Source organism: Oryzias melastigma, linkage group LG5, assembly GCF_002922805.2.
Source record: "Oryzias melastigma strain HK-1 linkage group LG5, ASM292280v2, whole genome shotgun sequence".
Lineage (NCBI taxonomy): Eukaryota > Metazoa > Chordata > Actinopteri > Beloniformes > Adrianichthyidae > Oryzias > Oryzias melastigma.
In genome coordinates, this window is record NC_050516.1 from 34911434 (window position 1) to 34926380 (window position 14947).

At 37.7% G+C, this 14947-nt stretch overlaps 1 protein-coding gene and 1 long non-coding RNA gene across 2 annotated transcripts; both read right to left on the bottom strand.

The window, feature by feature from the left end:
- Positions 1–17: 17 nt before the first annotated feature.
- hyal2b (hyaluronidase 2b) lies at positions 18–4544 on the bottom strand. Its single transcript, XM_024271215.2, has 4 exons — positions 4345–4544; positions 3020–3993; positions 1062–1148; positions 18–989 (listed from the first exon to the last, which is right to left on the bottom strand). Exons 2-4 carry the CDS (start codon positions 3962–3964, stop codon positions 600–602), a joined length of 1422 nt encoding a protein of 473 aa, XP_024126983.1. The 5' UTR covers positions 3965–3993; positions 4345–4544; the 3' UTR covers positions 18–599.
- A 3403-nt stretch (positions 4545–7947) lies between these two features.
- LOC112145259 lies at positions 7948–13220 on the bottom strand. Its single transcript, XR_002919047.2, has 3 exons — positions 12486–13220; positions 11119–11409; positions 7948–8806 (listed from the first exon to the last, which is right to left on the bottom strand). It is a non-coding gene; the product is annotated as an uncharacterized LOC112145259 (long non-coding RNA).
- Positions 13221–14947: the final 1727 nt, after the last annotated feature.

Consider the following 14947-nt stretch of genomic DNA (forward strand, 5'->3'; position numbering starts at 1 on the left):
TTTTTTTTTTTTTTTTTTACAAAAGTTTAAGAGGAAACAGGCAGGTCCAGCCACACCACTGATGAAAACCTAAAGAATACTGCATAATGATAGGAACTACACGTTTATGTAAGGCTTCATCACAGCTTACAGATTCGTTATTAGCTTTTAAGTTAGAAATCAACATAAATAGCTGATCAGCAAATGTGTCTTTCCAGATCTTTAGTGACGCTTTAACAGTTTAGTTTTACAGTAAAAACACACTTTATTTTCTCTTGGTTTTAACGCTGCACAGGATTTCCTCATATTGAACAATGGTGGAGGACAACTCCAGCATGGCCTAAAAAGTTTGATTTTTTAAAAAACTTAATGAAAAACATAATGACATGTCAAAAAAAATGTGAAAAAAACTAAATACAAATCCATTACCAAGAACACTTTTCACAAAAATAGGAGAATCTCATCACAGTTTTCATTGAATTATTTTGCTGATATGTCCAGTCAGCCATGTAAACCAACTTTACCATCTTAATCGTTTTTTTTTAATACAAAAACATTATCAGCCTGAATTAACCTCCTTTTAGTCCGAACAGAACCTTTACAGTTTCCTTAAAGTTCTGTCAGTGAAGCAGAAAGAGAAGTGCAAGTGGGAGTAAAAAGCAAAGAGGCCACATGCCCATAACAGAGGAGGCTCTATTCTGCCCTTTTTCTCTAAGCTCACAACCTTTCCCTTTGTACCCACTATAACATTGGCACTGGAAATGTGTACGGAAAAAAGTCACTTCTGCTTTTCCAGGCCCTCCTGTGACTCTCAACTGGCCACTCTGACTGGTTATGTTGTGTGTGGACGCGCTGAGATGAAGATACACATCCCTGTCGGGGACTTGGCGAAAGCATCGACCGCGGGAGCTGCACAGGCGGCTGCTGCACTGCTCTGCTGCCGTCGACACGTTGAGGAGATACCGACCCAGTGGGCCCACGAGATATTCATTCAAGATGGAGCAGCTGGTCTGTGGGGTGGACAGTGAGATGTTAGCCTGAAGCCCCTCAGCGTAGCAGCAAATAAGCAGAGAGGGTCTTACGGTGCTTGCATAAGAAGTATCTCCCCAGAAGATGACACCGGCAGCTCCGAGTGCAACGCTCTCGCCTATGGTGGAAACCAGATCCGTCTGCAAAATGTGAACACAAAAACTTAAAGGGATGTTTCACAAATGAGGAAAAATATCAAAGTTTAAAAATGTTAAAGCGACCATACCGTAAAAAATCAACTTTTTGAGCTTTTAAGTGTATCATACTGTTCATTCCTACATATAGATAAACCCCAAAGCGTTTTTTGGATCCACTCGCGCATTCCTGAGTGATCCTCTAAAAACTGCGTTTTTTTACTCAGCTCCTCCCATACCCACGAAAACGAGCAGGTCCTCACATGCTGATGTCACAACGTGAGACAGCCCCTTTTAGGAAGAGCTTGCTCCGCCCCCAGGCTAGCACAAACACGTTCTCCGCAAAGCTAGCAGCTCGAGCTAGCGGTGATCAGCTAGCTCTGCCACCTGGTTCGTGCATAGCAAACGCCGGCTGACTATTACCTGGAGGAGAAAAGGAACAGACTATTTCCTGATGGAGAAAGGGAGACGAGTATTTCCTGGTGGAGAAAGGAACCTGACTATTTCCGGGTCGAGAAAGGGAGCAGACTATTTCCGGGTCGAACAAAGGGAGCAGACTATATCCTGGTGGAGAAAGGGAGCAGACTATATCCTGGTGGAGAAAGGGAGCAGACTATTTCCTGGTGAAGAAAAAGAGCAGACTATTTCCTGGTGAAGAAAAAGAGCAGACTATTTCCTGGTGGAGAAAAAGAGCAGACTATTTCCTGGTGGAGAAAAAGAGCAGACTATTTCCTGGTGGGGAAGGGGAGCAGACCATTTCCTGGTGGAGAAAAAGAGCAGACTATTTCCTGGGGGAGAAGACTATTTCCTGGGGGAGAAGACTATTTCCTGGGGGAGAAAGGGAGCAGACTATTTCCTGGGGGAGCAGACTATTTCCTGGGGGAGAAGACTATTTCCTGGGGGAGAAGACTATTTCCTGGGGGAGAAGACTATTTCCTGGGGGAGAAAGGGAGAAGACTATTTCCTGGGGAGAAAGGGAGCAGACTATTTTCTGGGGGAGAAGATTATTTCCTGGGGGAGAAAGGGAGAAGACTATTTCCTGGGGAGAAAGGGAGCAGACTATTTTCTGGTGGAGAGAGGTATCAGACTTTTTTCTGGAGGAGAAAGGCAGAAGACTATTTCCTGGAGGAAAAAGCGATTGACAAATTGGGAGAAGTGGTCTGAACGTGGATTATTGAGCAAAGGCAGAAAGGTAAATGGAAAGCTGAAAGCTTGAGGATTTTTGATACAGAGATTATGTGTCATCATTTCAATAAATCCTGAAATGTTTATCTGGAGTTGTCTGCATTCTTTGACCAAATTTCCCAGCACAATGAACCCATTAGCCATCACCATTCTGTCTGTGCCAAATTTGGGGGGGAAAACCCCCCCAGCTGCACTGTATGTGAATCAATAATTAAAAACATTAATAATAAAAAGTGTCCCCTCATTTTTCATGGGTGACAAGTCGGCTCTAGGTTGACGTCATGAAGTGGGTGAAACCATCAGGGAACGAAAGGCGGAGCCTCACAGATCGAGTCGTTTTACTTCTGGGTATAAAACTAGTGAACAAAAATAACTCATATTTAATAAATAATTCATTTTTTAGTGTTCAAAATGTAATATATGATCATTTACATGGATATAGTTTACTCTGAAAGACTTAAGAAAATGATGGTATGAGTAGTAAAATCCTTTGAAAACATGGTAGATTATGCTCAAATTATAATAACTCATGTTCTGCTCTGATACAAGAAAATGTTAGAAATTAGTGATATTTTACTTATTTTGTAACTAACAGCAATACACAGCTAAACGTCCATTAACTAAACTGTTGTCATCAGATCCTTAATAGATGAACAAGCTACTGAGATAAATTGTTGCTTTTACAAACTCACCTCAGTAAGTAGGATCATCTGACCGTTGTAGGTAGGTCGAGTATAAACAAAAACAGGGCGAGCTAATCCGTCCCCGACAGATGCCAGTCGCATCGCCTCTTTAACTCGATTTCGGACAAACAGACGTCCATAGTTTGTAGACTTTAAAACTGAGTCCATATATATTGATGGAAAAAATGCGGTACATTCCATCCACAGCCAGTTTAGCTGATTGTTGCGCTCCATCTCCACAGCAGGACAGGCGCCCGTGTAGTTCCTCAGATCCTCCTTGTAGTTATGGTTGTAGCAATCTGGAAACAGGTAAAAGCCCCACAACTGCTTCGGCCTCAAACTCTTTCCAAGTTTCAGGGTCTCCACCATAAATTTTCGAGCCGACAACTCAAACTCCTGCAGGGCAACTTTCTCCACTTGTCCTGGCGTCCACTTGGGGTTCTTCTTGGCAACTAAATCGCACGACTTCCTTCGATAGATATCTTTGGCATCCCAGTTTCGGATCCACAATGGGCGCCACTCCTCCCAATCGATGACAGACAAGCCCTTTGCCCCAGGCTCGGGTATGTACCTCTGCAGACTGTCAGGCATCTTTTCATAGTGCTGAGAAAGGCTGGCGAGCTGTGGAAGTCCCTCATGAACCGGTGTGCCTCCGTGCTCGTAATATGGGTACAACCCGAGGCGTTCCTTGTAGAACATGGTGAGATTTTGTCGAACGAAACCCTCATTTGGAGTCGCTACAATGTCAAACTGGTTCAAGGACAGAGTGACACGATGTCGGGTGCCACACTCCTGAGTTGGAGCATTCCAGACTAAAAGGACTGGCTTCTTGGAATATAACGGCCAGTTTGTCTGTTTTGTATCAGCTGCACAAATGAGGGTCAATGATGTAAACAACAGCATCCAAACCAGCTGACCAGAAGGGCTGATGAGAGCATGAACCATCCCCTCCATGTTCCCTCCACACCCTCACTGCTTTCCCCCTAGAAAAGAAAAAAAATAGTCTTAATAGAGTTGTAATTCTCTAAAAACAGCACTTAAAGTCAGGGAACATTTAACATTTATGAGCCACTTCAATAAACACATGTTAGCTAATCGTCTTAAAACAGTCAAAAACGTGGAAACAAGTTACAAACTACACAATGTAAATCAACCAAAAGGGGAAAAAATAACTTTTTTAAATAAAGTTTTCATCCCGCGAGAATACATTACAATAATCCGGACTTTAAAGACACTTATTAAAAGTTACTTAACTTAGCCACATTAGCTAAAAGCTTCATTGAAACTAACAATAGTGAGCTATCCTAAATTAGCTAGCGGGTTCTTCGTCTAACCTGTGCTTTCCAGGCCCAAAATGCGTGGTTCTTCTCGTCCTTTTACCGTCAGATACATTCCTTTTGCACCGCCCTGCCATGTGAAAATTAGCTGTCATCTTTTGTCTAATCCATTCCGATGATTAAAAGTTAAAACTACAAGAAATGACTTCGGGGGAGCTCATGACGGAAGAGGTCGAGCAACAGCGGATCGCTATATTTAGCTGCGGCGGCGGGGGGGAATTTTGTGATTCATGATAAAATTTATCATACAGTCTATTTTATCTCACAAAAAATGACTTCCTATTTTTAAAGAGCAATATTATATTTTTTTGAATATATTTAAGACAGTAATATATACTTTTAGCAATGTAATGACGTTCAATTTTATTTGATCCCCCCTATGAATATGAAGCATCAGTTTGGTTTAGTCCGAACCTGTTCCAGTGAGGCAAATTTCATTCATAAGTGAATGTGCGCAAGGAAATACACAAAAGTAGTGCGCTTTGTTTCTGTTTTACAGTAATTAAATGCGTTTAACAATATTTGGAGGCATTAAATTAATAAAAATTGCCCTCTAGTTGATAAAGAGGTTCTAATTAAAACTAACAATCATTCAAAAATGATCATCTTGTTTAAAAAACACGATTTATGGATTTTCATGAATGAAAATTATTATAGTATTAGAAAAAAACATAAAATGCAAAATTGGGGGATATGTTAAACTAAAATGAGCCATCAAAGTAACACTAATGTCCCATTAAATGTGTAAATAAAGTTTAGTAAAGTTGGTCAGATAATGTGACAGTGAGGGGTTGTTTCAGGAAATCATTTATTACAATTTTAAAGCTAAAGTCTAATAAATATTCTTGTGAGTAAAGATGCATTCATATTTAGTTCGAGATAACAACTTCATAAAATATTTAGAGTAAACTCTAATAGTAAAACATAGGCAAACATGCTTTGTATTGCAAAAACTGAATTTTCAAGTAAACAGACCCTTGTAACAAGAAAAAATGTCTTATTTTTTATCTTGTGAGAAAAATGCACATATTAAGAAAGTTTTTCAATTGCAAAACAGTCTTAATTTCTTTTAAAGTGTCAATTTTTTTTCTTTAAAAGATTGTTTTTGGTAAAGTAGTTTTTCTTTACATATGGGCAAATTCTTTTTATGTAAAGACATTTTTCTCAAATATTAGTTTTTTTTTTACTTATTTCTAGGGGTTCTGATTTTGAAGTGAATTTAGAACATCACTGTTGAACCAAATCATATAAAAACGTAGACTGGCATCAGGGCAAACTAATACAAACTTTTTGATTTATTTATTTATTTTTTGGCAGATCACCTCTATGTATTTACAGATGCAGTAATGAATGCTAAGAAAAAGAAAAAAATGTCCCAACGTACAGGAATTATTTGTTAATATTGACTGCTTTGCTGACACAGAAGGTCTTAAAAATGTGCAGATCGCAATATAATCTCCAGACTTTGAATACATTCTGAAGCAGAATATGATCTCTTATGTCTGAATACTTGGTCTCAGCTGAAGGTCAGAGGACGTCCGACGAAATAAAGACCAGAAACCAAAACAGATAAAAACACAAGAACAGCTAAGAGCAAATGGTCTGAAGTGACTTTGATCTAAATCCAGTGGGAGACCTTCACTTTTTTTCATAAAATATGAAAAAAATCCTATTAGCACATTATTCTTTTAAAAATATATCATATATAGAACATATTTGTCTTTCACATCATGGAAACAAGCTGAGTCAAATAAAATAAAAAACAACTTTATTCTTGTTTAAACACAATTTCTCATTATGAAAATATACATTTAAGCTTGTGTGTTAATTATCTGCTTATTTCAATAGACTTAGAAGTGTTGAGATGTTTCCTTCATTAAAATATATTGATATTGGCATTCCTCTGAAGTCAATAATTTCAAATTTGATCATTTAAATTAAAACTGAATGTCTTTTTTGAAATATATTCATATTATTTTCTTACCTGGAATGAGTTCCGCTTCCTTTAATCTTCAGATAGGAGTTTGTTTTTGTAGTTACCTTAAAAGAAATGCAAAAGACACGCTCTGATGTTCCTTCTGGAATGAAATCCTCCATTGAGGGAGTTTAAATGTCCAGGAATCTCCTCCTCCATTTGATCCCTGGACCTCTTTTTTTAAAAATAATAATAAATTAATTAATAAATAAAGAAAGGCCTGTAAAAACACAGGAAGTTTCCGTGTTTTGAAATGTTGTTCACCTTTATCAATGTGAAACAAACTTTGAAACTGCAGATTTATTCTCTTTCTGCCTGGAAAGTGTAAAAATATTTTTTACTTTTACATAATAATGCAACGTTTTCTCATATTTTCCAGTGGAATTTGTTTAGTTATGGCACCAGAAGGATAAATGTTGAGACGTTCACAGACCTGTTTCAGAATCTCCATCTTTATTTCATGTACAGTTTTGCTTCATGAGTGGTGATTTTCTCCAAGAAGGCACAAAAAATGTTGAAAACAATAAAATATGGTTTTATCAAAGGCTTAACTTTTTGAGTACAAAGTAGCAATGGTACACTTAAATAACATCCTGTGGTTTCATGTCTATAAATGTAACTTCCTGTGTGATTTGCTGAGTCAGACCATTTCTTTCCTAATTTACTGCTTCGCTCAGCATGTTATTTCAGCTTAACAGTATTACAAGTTCTTCTCTAGACTTTCAAAACGAGACTTTATTCAGGGTAAGATCATTTCATAGAAGCAATAAAGTCCTGTGGATCTTGGCATAGAAATCTTTATTTTCTAAGGACAGCAATATCAGACTGCTTTGTGGAAAATCTCTGACAATCCCTCAACTTTAACCCTAAAAACAAACCACTCAGCCTTTTTTAGTCCATTTGGAGGTTGGCAACTCTTATAACCTCTTATTTTGATTAATATTTGGGATGTACAAGACACAAATATGTATACAAAGATTGATTAACCGGTTAAAACCTGATCTACAGTATTTAGGTACTTTGGTTTTTAATTGTTAACACAATCGCCGCTTCATTTATCACAGAAAATCAATTTATTGTCAGAATTAAAGTTACATTAAGTTATAATCCACTGGATTATAAAGCAGATGTTCTAGTTTTGAACAAATTCAAGGATTTAAAGTGTGCCTCCCCATAGGAAAAATCTGTGGCTCAAATGTGGCTCAATCTCGTCTCCTGAGATCAGTTTGAGATCAGTTTGAGCGTCTCATCTTTGTGTCATTCTGTGATCATTTGTGTCCTAAGGGACCCTTAGGAGCAAGAGTTAAGCAAAGACGAGAAAAGACATCGCCGAGACAAATGAGCTTGAATTGAAATAAGCTTTTTGAGCAAGATTTAAGAAGTGGGAGAAACAAAAGAGATCTCATAATATTCTCTCTCTGATCTAAATTGTCTCAGCTATTTTAAAGGAGGATTAAAGAGAAAAGGATGAGACAAATTTGAGACGCTGATGAGACACATCTGAGAAGGATTAGCTCTAAAAGAGATCTCATTATTGTCTCGTTCATGTCTCTTTCATTACTCTTGAATGTCTCACCAAAGCCATTAATGAGAACGATTTGAGAAACAGTAAAAACAACACTAAATATGTAAATGTTACATTTTATTTGGCATTTGACCAGCACCATCAGTACAACATTTGTATTGGGATAACAGCATTAGACTCTTTACATGTTTTAAACAAAATACAGAAATAGAAAACATAAATGAGATACAAAAATAAATTAAATACAAGCTCTGACATTGTTTACTAACCCCCTTGTTGAAAAGTCGGTTTTAACAAAATTGTTTTTTTTAATAATTTAAAAGTACTTTAACCCTTGTGCTCTCTTATAGGGTCAAGATGACCCAACCATTACATTGATGTGTGATCTCTCCCATAACAAATGTGGACAGGATCTTATGTCTGCCACGGACACCAGAAAAGATTAAAAATACTTAGAAAAAAGACTTTAGCGCGCTGTCTTGTGGGGTCCAGATGACCCCACTTTTAATGTAAACATGTCCAGGATAGCACACGAGTTAAAACCACCTGGCTTCTTAATGAACTATTTTGGGTAAAACCAGAAATACATTCACAAAATTGTGTCGTCTTGTACCCGGAGATCAAACTTTTTTTATGTAATTGCATTAAGTACATGAACTGTGGCGTACTCAATCTGGCCGACGTGGTGATAATGAATACTTCCAGATTCTAATCAACAAACACACTGACAGCACTGCTGAGGTACAAGGAGGAATCTCACTTGGCTTTGAAACAACAGAACTTACATGCTTCTAAATCCTAGAACACACTTGGCAGGAACTGTATTAAAACTCATGGTCCACGAAAATTAAAAAGAAAAAAAATAAATAAATAAAGGATGAAAGAGTAACCAGTCCACATACTGTAGATCATAGCAGTGGCCTACTGCTTAGAACCTGTGGGACATCTCAGGACACAAGCTGTAAAACAAGAACATTAAAATCTAGTATGAGTAAAATGACAATAGATGGCATATAACAAATATAACACTTCAAGATGCAAGCAAATTATAGTTTTATTAGATCAGCGGCATAATCCTGCCGTGAGATTTGATTTACATGTCATCTGATGCAGTGCTTTAAGTGGGCCGGTGCGCTCTGGTGCTGAGCACCGGGACTTCTCTCAAACACAGGTTAGAGCACCGCCTCTTCTCGCCGAATTGGGACCGTCCGGTGCTCTATTTTGACTTCCGTGGCCAAATGAGGTATGAAGCACTTGATAGAAAACCTCCTCATGAGATCTGGCAGTGTATGCAATGTTTCGCTTTTCACCTTCTAATACGCTGTTCTAACAGGACAACACGAGCTCCTTATTATCCTTCCTCTCTCTCTCACTTATGGTGCAAAAAGAAGTAAACACATCCAGATAAAATAATAAAGAGAAAAACAGAAAAACAACCAGACAACAACTCACATAGACAAAAACCCATATTTAAAATCGAATTTACCAAGAAAAACCAAAGTAAAGGTATCCCACAATTCATTGCACTTGGCAGATAGCAAGCCCAATTTGTACGTCAACGTCAGTGGGCATCTCTACACCATGTTATCACTGGACAGAGGGAGTAATACCCCCTTATAAATGCCTTAGCTCCGGCGCCAAATCTACTGACAGTGATAGACTGAGTTTGTCTGAGTCGCGTTTTTAGGGCAGCTACAGTCGACAATCATGAGTAAGCTTATTGGCAGTTCACATCCCTCCTTCCACTGAAAGCACCTCGGGAGAAGATGTCAATCCGTGTATCATTCGTTCATTCGTTTTTCAACTTAAAATCGGAAATCGTTTTTTCGTTTTTCCATTCAAAATCCAAAACGAAAAAACGAGCCGTTTTTCGTTACGGATTGAAATCAATCTAATGCTCAAGGTGGGGGCCAGCGGGCACCACACCTGTAAGTTGATGGGTCTGATTGGTCAGTTTTTAACTTGACTAACTTGCGGTAAGGACAAAAAATATCCTGGAAAAAAAAATAATAATTTGCAAGAAGAATCATTCTTCCTCTGCTGCTTTCTGATTAACTTCTTTTTTCTAATCCTATTTTTTTTAAAGTTTTTTTCATTATCACAAGTTATCAGAGTTATAAATTGACCAATCAGATGGCTCAATAAGCGTTTGTGGGTCTGACGTCGAACGTCTGGGGGGTTTGATTGACAGATGACGGGTAGCCAATGGGAGCAGACTTCATCAATGGGTTCGTGAAGACCTTTGAACACCTACTTTACAATTCAACAATGTACCAATCATTGTCCTACTGTTGTTTTCCTCAATGGAATGTACCGATGCAGCAGTTTGAAACAACAAGAGGAGCATGCTGTCAACATTTTTAGATGAGGATTTACTCTGTAGAAATAGATTTCACTCTGAGGTTATGTGCTTTGGACTTTTTTGTTTGTTTAACGTTCGTTTTTCTTTATCTGTTTTGGTTGTAGCTTATAAATTATAAGTTGGGTATCATACAGAATGGTACAGCTCCTCCATAAAATCACCAACCAAAGTTTCATCTTTAACTTTAAAATAATTAAATTTTTTTATGAAAAAAATAATTAAAATAATTTTACGAACACATGTTAGTGTTTGATTACATTTATTTTTAGACTAGACTTGAGCTCCCTCTTTCTTATTTCTTATTAAGACACGTTGAAAAAAGGACTTCTTTTTATCGATTAATATTTACATTCAAGATTCTATTTTATGTTTCGACTTCTGATAAAGAGAGCACCGCCACTTCTTGTTGTCCACTTAAAGCACTGATCTGATGAGTCAAAATAATCATTTCTGGCATCTAAAAACAGCCAGAATTCAGTTAAGATGACATATTACACGTGAACTCTATAGCTGTTAAAAGAATTTAAATTTAGCATGTTACTTCCTTGGGCAGTAAAAATCTAACAAATAAGTTAAAATTTGTTTACTTAAAGATGGGTTAGATCAGGGGTGTCAAACTCAAGGCCTCCAGGGCCAGCCTGATGCTGGTCTTCTATAAATCCTGCCTTATCTGCTGCTCATTACCTGGATCAGGTGTGTTTAGCCAATGAGGAGCTGGAAAACATGTAAGACACCAGCCTTTGAGGACTGGAGTTTGACACCCCTGGGTTAGATGCTACTGGACAATAATTCATTTTGAGTGTTGAACTTATATTTTGATAGCAATCATTGCTGTACTGTAGCCTGATTGAAAATGTTTATTCTTCCCAGAATTCCAGCATAAAATGCCCAATTTTAAGAAAAACTCACTTAGGATTGCATCGACGGATCTGCTTTTCTTCTTTTCCAGAGGGATTATTTCCAGGAAGACCAAAAGGGATTTTGATACTCCAACAGTGACGACATGATTGGACAGAGCATGAAACTGATGTATGCGATGTGGTTTAGATGAATGGTTCATGGCAGCAAGGCAGAACGATGACTCGAACACACCACACCCAGGGAAGAGCTCCTGCTGGCCTGGTGGTGGAGATGGGCGATGGTGAAGTCTCTCTCCACTGAGGTTTCAAAGAGTCTGAAGCTCTCAGACCTGGTCTGGATCTGAAAGAGAGTAGAAACAATACAAGGGTGAGAAAATACCAAAACAGTTTATTATTCTGTTTATTTGCTGCTTTTAGTGCATTCTTAGCTCTAAAACATTTCTGTTTCACTCCCATTTCTTATTGATGCTCATTGAAGCTCTACTTGGAACTAGGACTGCCGCGATTAATCGACTAAATGACTATCAAAATAATCGATTAATCGACTAATCGACTATCAAAATAATCAATTAATCGACTAATCGACTATCAAAATAATCGATTAGTCGAGTAATCTACGACTAATTTAATAGTCGTTACTTTGTATTAAATTGAATCAGAGTGTAGTAAAGTTGAACAAAGTGAGCGTTCAGCACCGAAAAAAATACTTTTTTATATTTTAGTCAGCGAGACCAAAACTTTATTTTTGGTTAAAAATAGTTCCTTGTTTCAGATGCCGACCTCACTTGATTTAATCTGGTTTCAATACCAGAATCTGATGAAGGACAGAAGCTACACGATTCCTTAGAAAGTTTAATAAACTATTATCTAAATTATCTTTACTGTCTATTAGTTTAAAGCTAATGATGATTAAGATGTGTACTTTACATCCACTTTAGTTTGCCCATGACCCAATTAGGGTCGCTGATTAGTCGTCTGTTAAAATATTCATTTTTAGGAGCCCTCCTTGGAACCTTGTAAACCCTTGTGCAATTCTAGGCATGTGTACATTTAAAGTGGAGTCATCTGGACCCCACGAGACACAGCGCTGAACTTTTATTTTTTCCTGAAGAATTTTTTTTTGATCTTCAATGGTGTCCGTGATAGACATGAAATCCTGTCCAACTCTGTCATGGGAGGGATCATACATTAACATAAGGGTCATCTGGACCCCATAAGATAGTGTGGTAAGTGAAAAAGGGATGAGTACCGTTCAATAGATAGATTGCACACGAAAGGTTTCAATAAAACATTCACACAAACTGAATAGGGGAAAGATCAGTTTAGCTGAAGCCCGTTAGCTACGCAAGGTGGAGGCCCCCAAAACAGAACAACTAAAATGTAATTCACCCCAAGCACGTGATATTGCACACTCACACGTGAATCCCTTCACCAGGACACGACACTCCAAACGAGGGAAACCTCCACCTGGGCACGAGACTGGGTCCTCAGCACTGAGGGAAGGGGGGAAAAAAACAAATAATTAAAATCCACACACAAAAAGAAATATGAATAAAAAACAGAACACTTTAGGAAGAAGTGGGAGCTGAGCTGATCGGCTCGTGCAGCTGGATCAGTTGTGCTGTCAGGGAGCCGCCTGCAGTGGGTATAGGCGCTGTGGTTAGTGGCTCAGGAGCTTGCGACTGGGTTAGACTGACTGGGTTAGACTGCAGAGACGGACGGACATGCCTGTGTAAGCGCATACGGGTCTTATTCTTCTTCAAATCATTATCTGACTGACTTTTCAAGCCGCTTGAATGTATCTGATAAAAAATTGAAATTTTACCTGTAAATAATGTTACTGATAAGGAAGTTTGTGGTATTCCTGTGAAAAATTACTGTTACTTACCCTGGTATTAAAATGTCAAAAGAAGGTAAAGATATGGAGGATAACTTTAGCCCTGTTACTGAAACTATTAGAAAGAAGTTTAACATCTGGTTAACTAGAGATTTGTCCATTCATGGTCGAGTACTTCTAACTAAAGCAGAATGATGTCCAGAGCGTCATATGTTTTCTCGCCACTAGATATCACTAAAACTCCGTGTTCTGATCTGGATCAAATTCTGTTTAGTTTTCTGTGGAAAAACGAAACCCATTAAGTTCAGGAAAAACGTCCCGTCAAACTCTTCAGCTGATGGGGGATTAGAGGTTTTGACTTTTACTGTTTTCAATCAGGTTTTCTCCTCACAATTGCATTTTGTGGAACAATTGTTCCACAAAAACAAAAGTTTATTTCTACAAAACTGGTGTGCCAATAAAATGATTACAGTAAATAAATTATTTGATGATAGAGGAAATCGGCACCTGTGAAAGTTTTTTACGCAAATACAATGTTGTTATACCTCAGAAAGAATTGGATTTGGTTATTGGCTTGATTCCACATAATATATATTTAATAGCACAAAATGTAAAATATGAAGACTTCAATTTAACTCAAATATTGCTTTTAGTTCATGGAATTTATCTGGTTGTTAATAAGTGCACAAACAAGTTTATTAGAGTCCAGTGAGTTATTATTCAAACCTTGAATGCAAACATAGATGGCCATATTTAGATAGAAATAAATGGAACACAATCTTTTTATTACCGTATAATTATATTGATCATTCTGTGTTGTTTGTTTGTCTTTGAAATGTTCTTGAGTGTTGCACTAAATATTATACTGACATTGTGTTTGAATTAAAAAAAAAACATATTAGGTGTGTTTATTTTTATGGTTGAGAATCTTCGTTTCTGGGAACTTTTAAACTTTTGACCGTCCTCGACCGGAAGTAGTAAGACTGTTTTATCACATTCTAGCTTTACGGAAGTCATTCGGGGCCCGAACCTACCCGAACCCAAACCTTGACGCGGCACCGACGCAGGTCGGGTCCCCAAATCCCACTGATCGTTCCGTGCACCGGAAACGTTGATATTTCGCAATTTTGCAGCCCCTTTTGGGGAGAAGTCCAGCAAAACAGACAAACTACGAACTACATGTCCAAAATAAATGTATATCCTGATAGTAACGAGTGCATTTCTCGCTAGAAATATTGTCAAAATAAAGATTAGTCCACAAAATATTTCATTCTGAGTGATTTTCCACCGAAAAAGAGTGAATATCCCACCGTGTTTTTGCTAGCGACAGGCAGAAACTCAAAAGTCACGTGATTAGTCACGTGATCCGGCGCACCCCGGTAGAAATGAATGAGAGAATGAGACGTAGCAATTCCACAATTTAGACCCGTTTTTTGTGAAACTGCTGCGTTTTTCCCTGTGGACAAACGTGAGTACTAAACGTTTTTGGAGGAGACTAGGCTAATTTGGCACTTAGCTATTTTATTCTGGCTATCTATCGTTTACAGCTATTAACTTCAGTGATTTCATCTTAAGCGGTCAAATTCACCTTACAGCATTCACACTAGTATTATCGCGGGTAATGCTATATAACTACTTCATAATTATGTCTAAAAATGTAAGGTTTTGAAGTTTTAAAAATGTAGTTTTAGATTGTTCAATAAATGTTTATCCTGTTCGGCTCGCGACCTAATGTGTGTTTTGGATTTTGGCCACTTGTGCGATTGAGTTTTACACCCCTGGTTTAGGATGTCTTTTATTCTGAAAGGAATTCATGGAAAGCTCTTTCAAAAGTTATAAACTATTTCATTTAAAAAAAAAATAAGCTATTCCCTCTTTATGTTTAGATTTTATTAATGCCAAAAAACACACTAGTTTATTTAATTGTATCATGTCAGTAGCAAAAACATAAAAATAAATCAGTATCTTGTTTTCTAAAGGTTGCGTGACGTTTTTGCGGCTCCAACTGTTTTTTTGCACCTGAATGGACCCGAATGGCTCT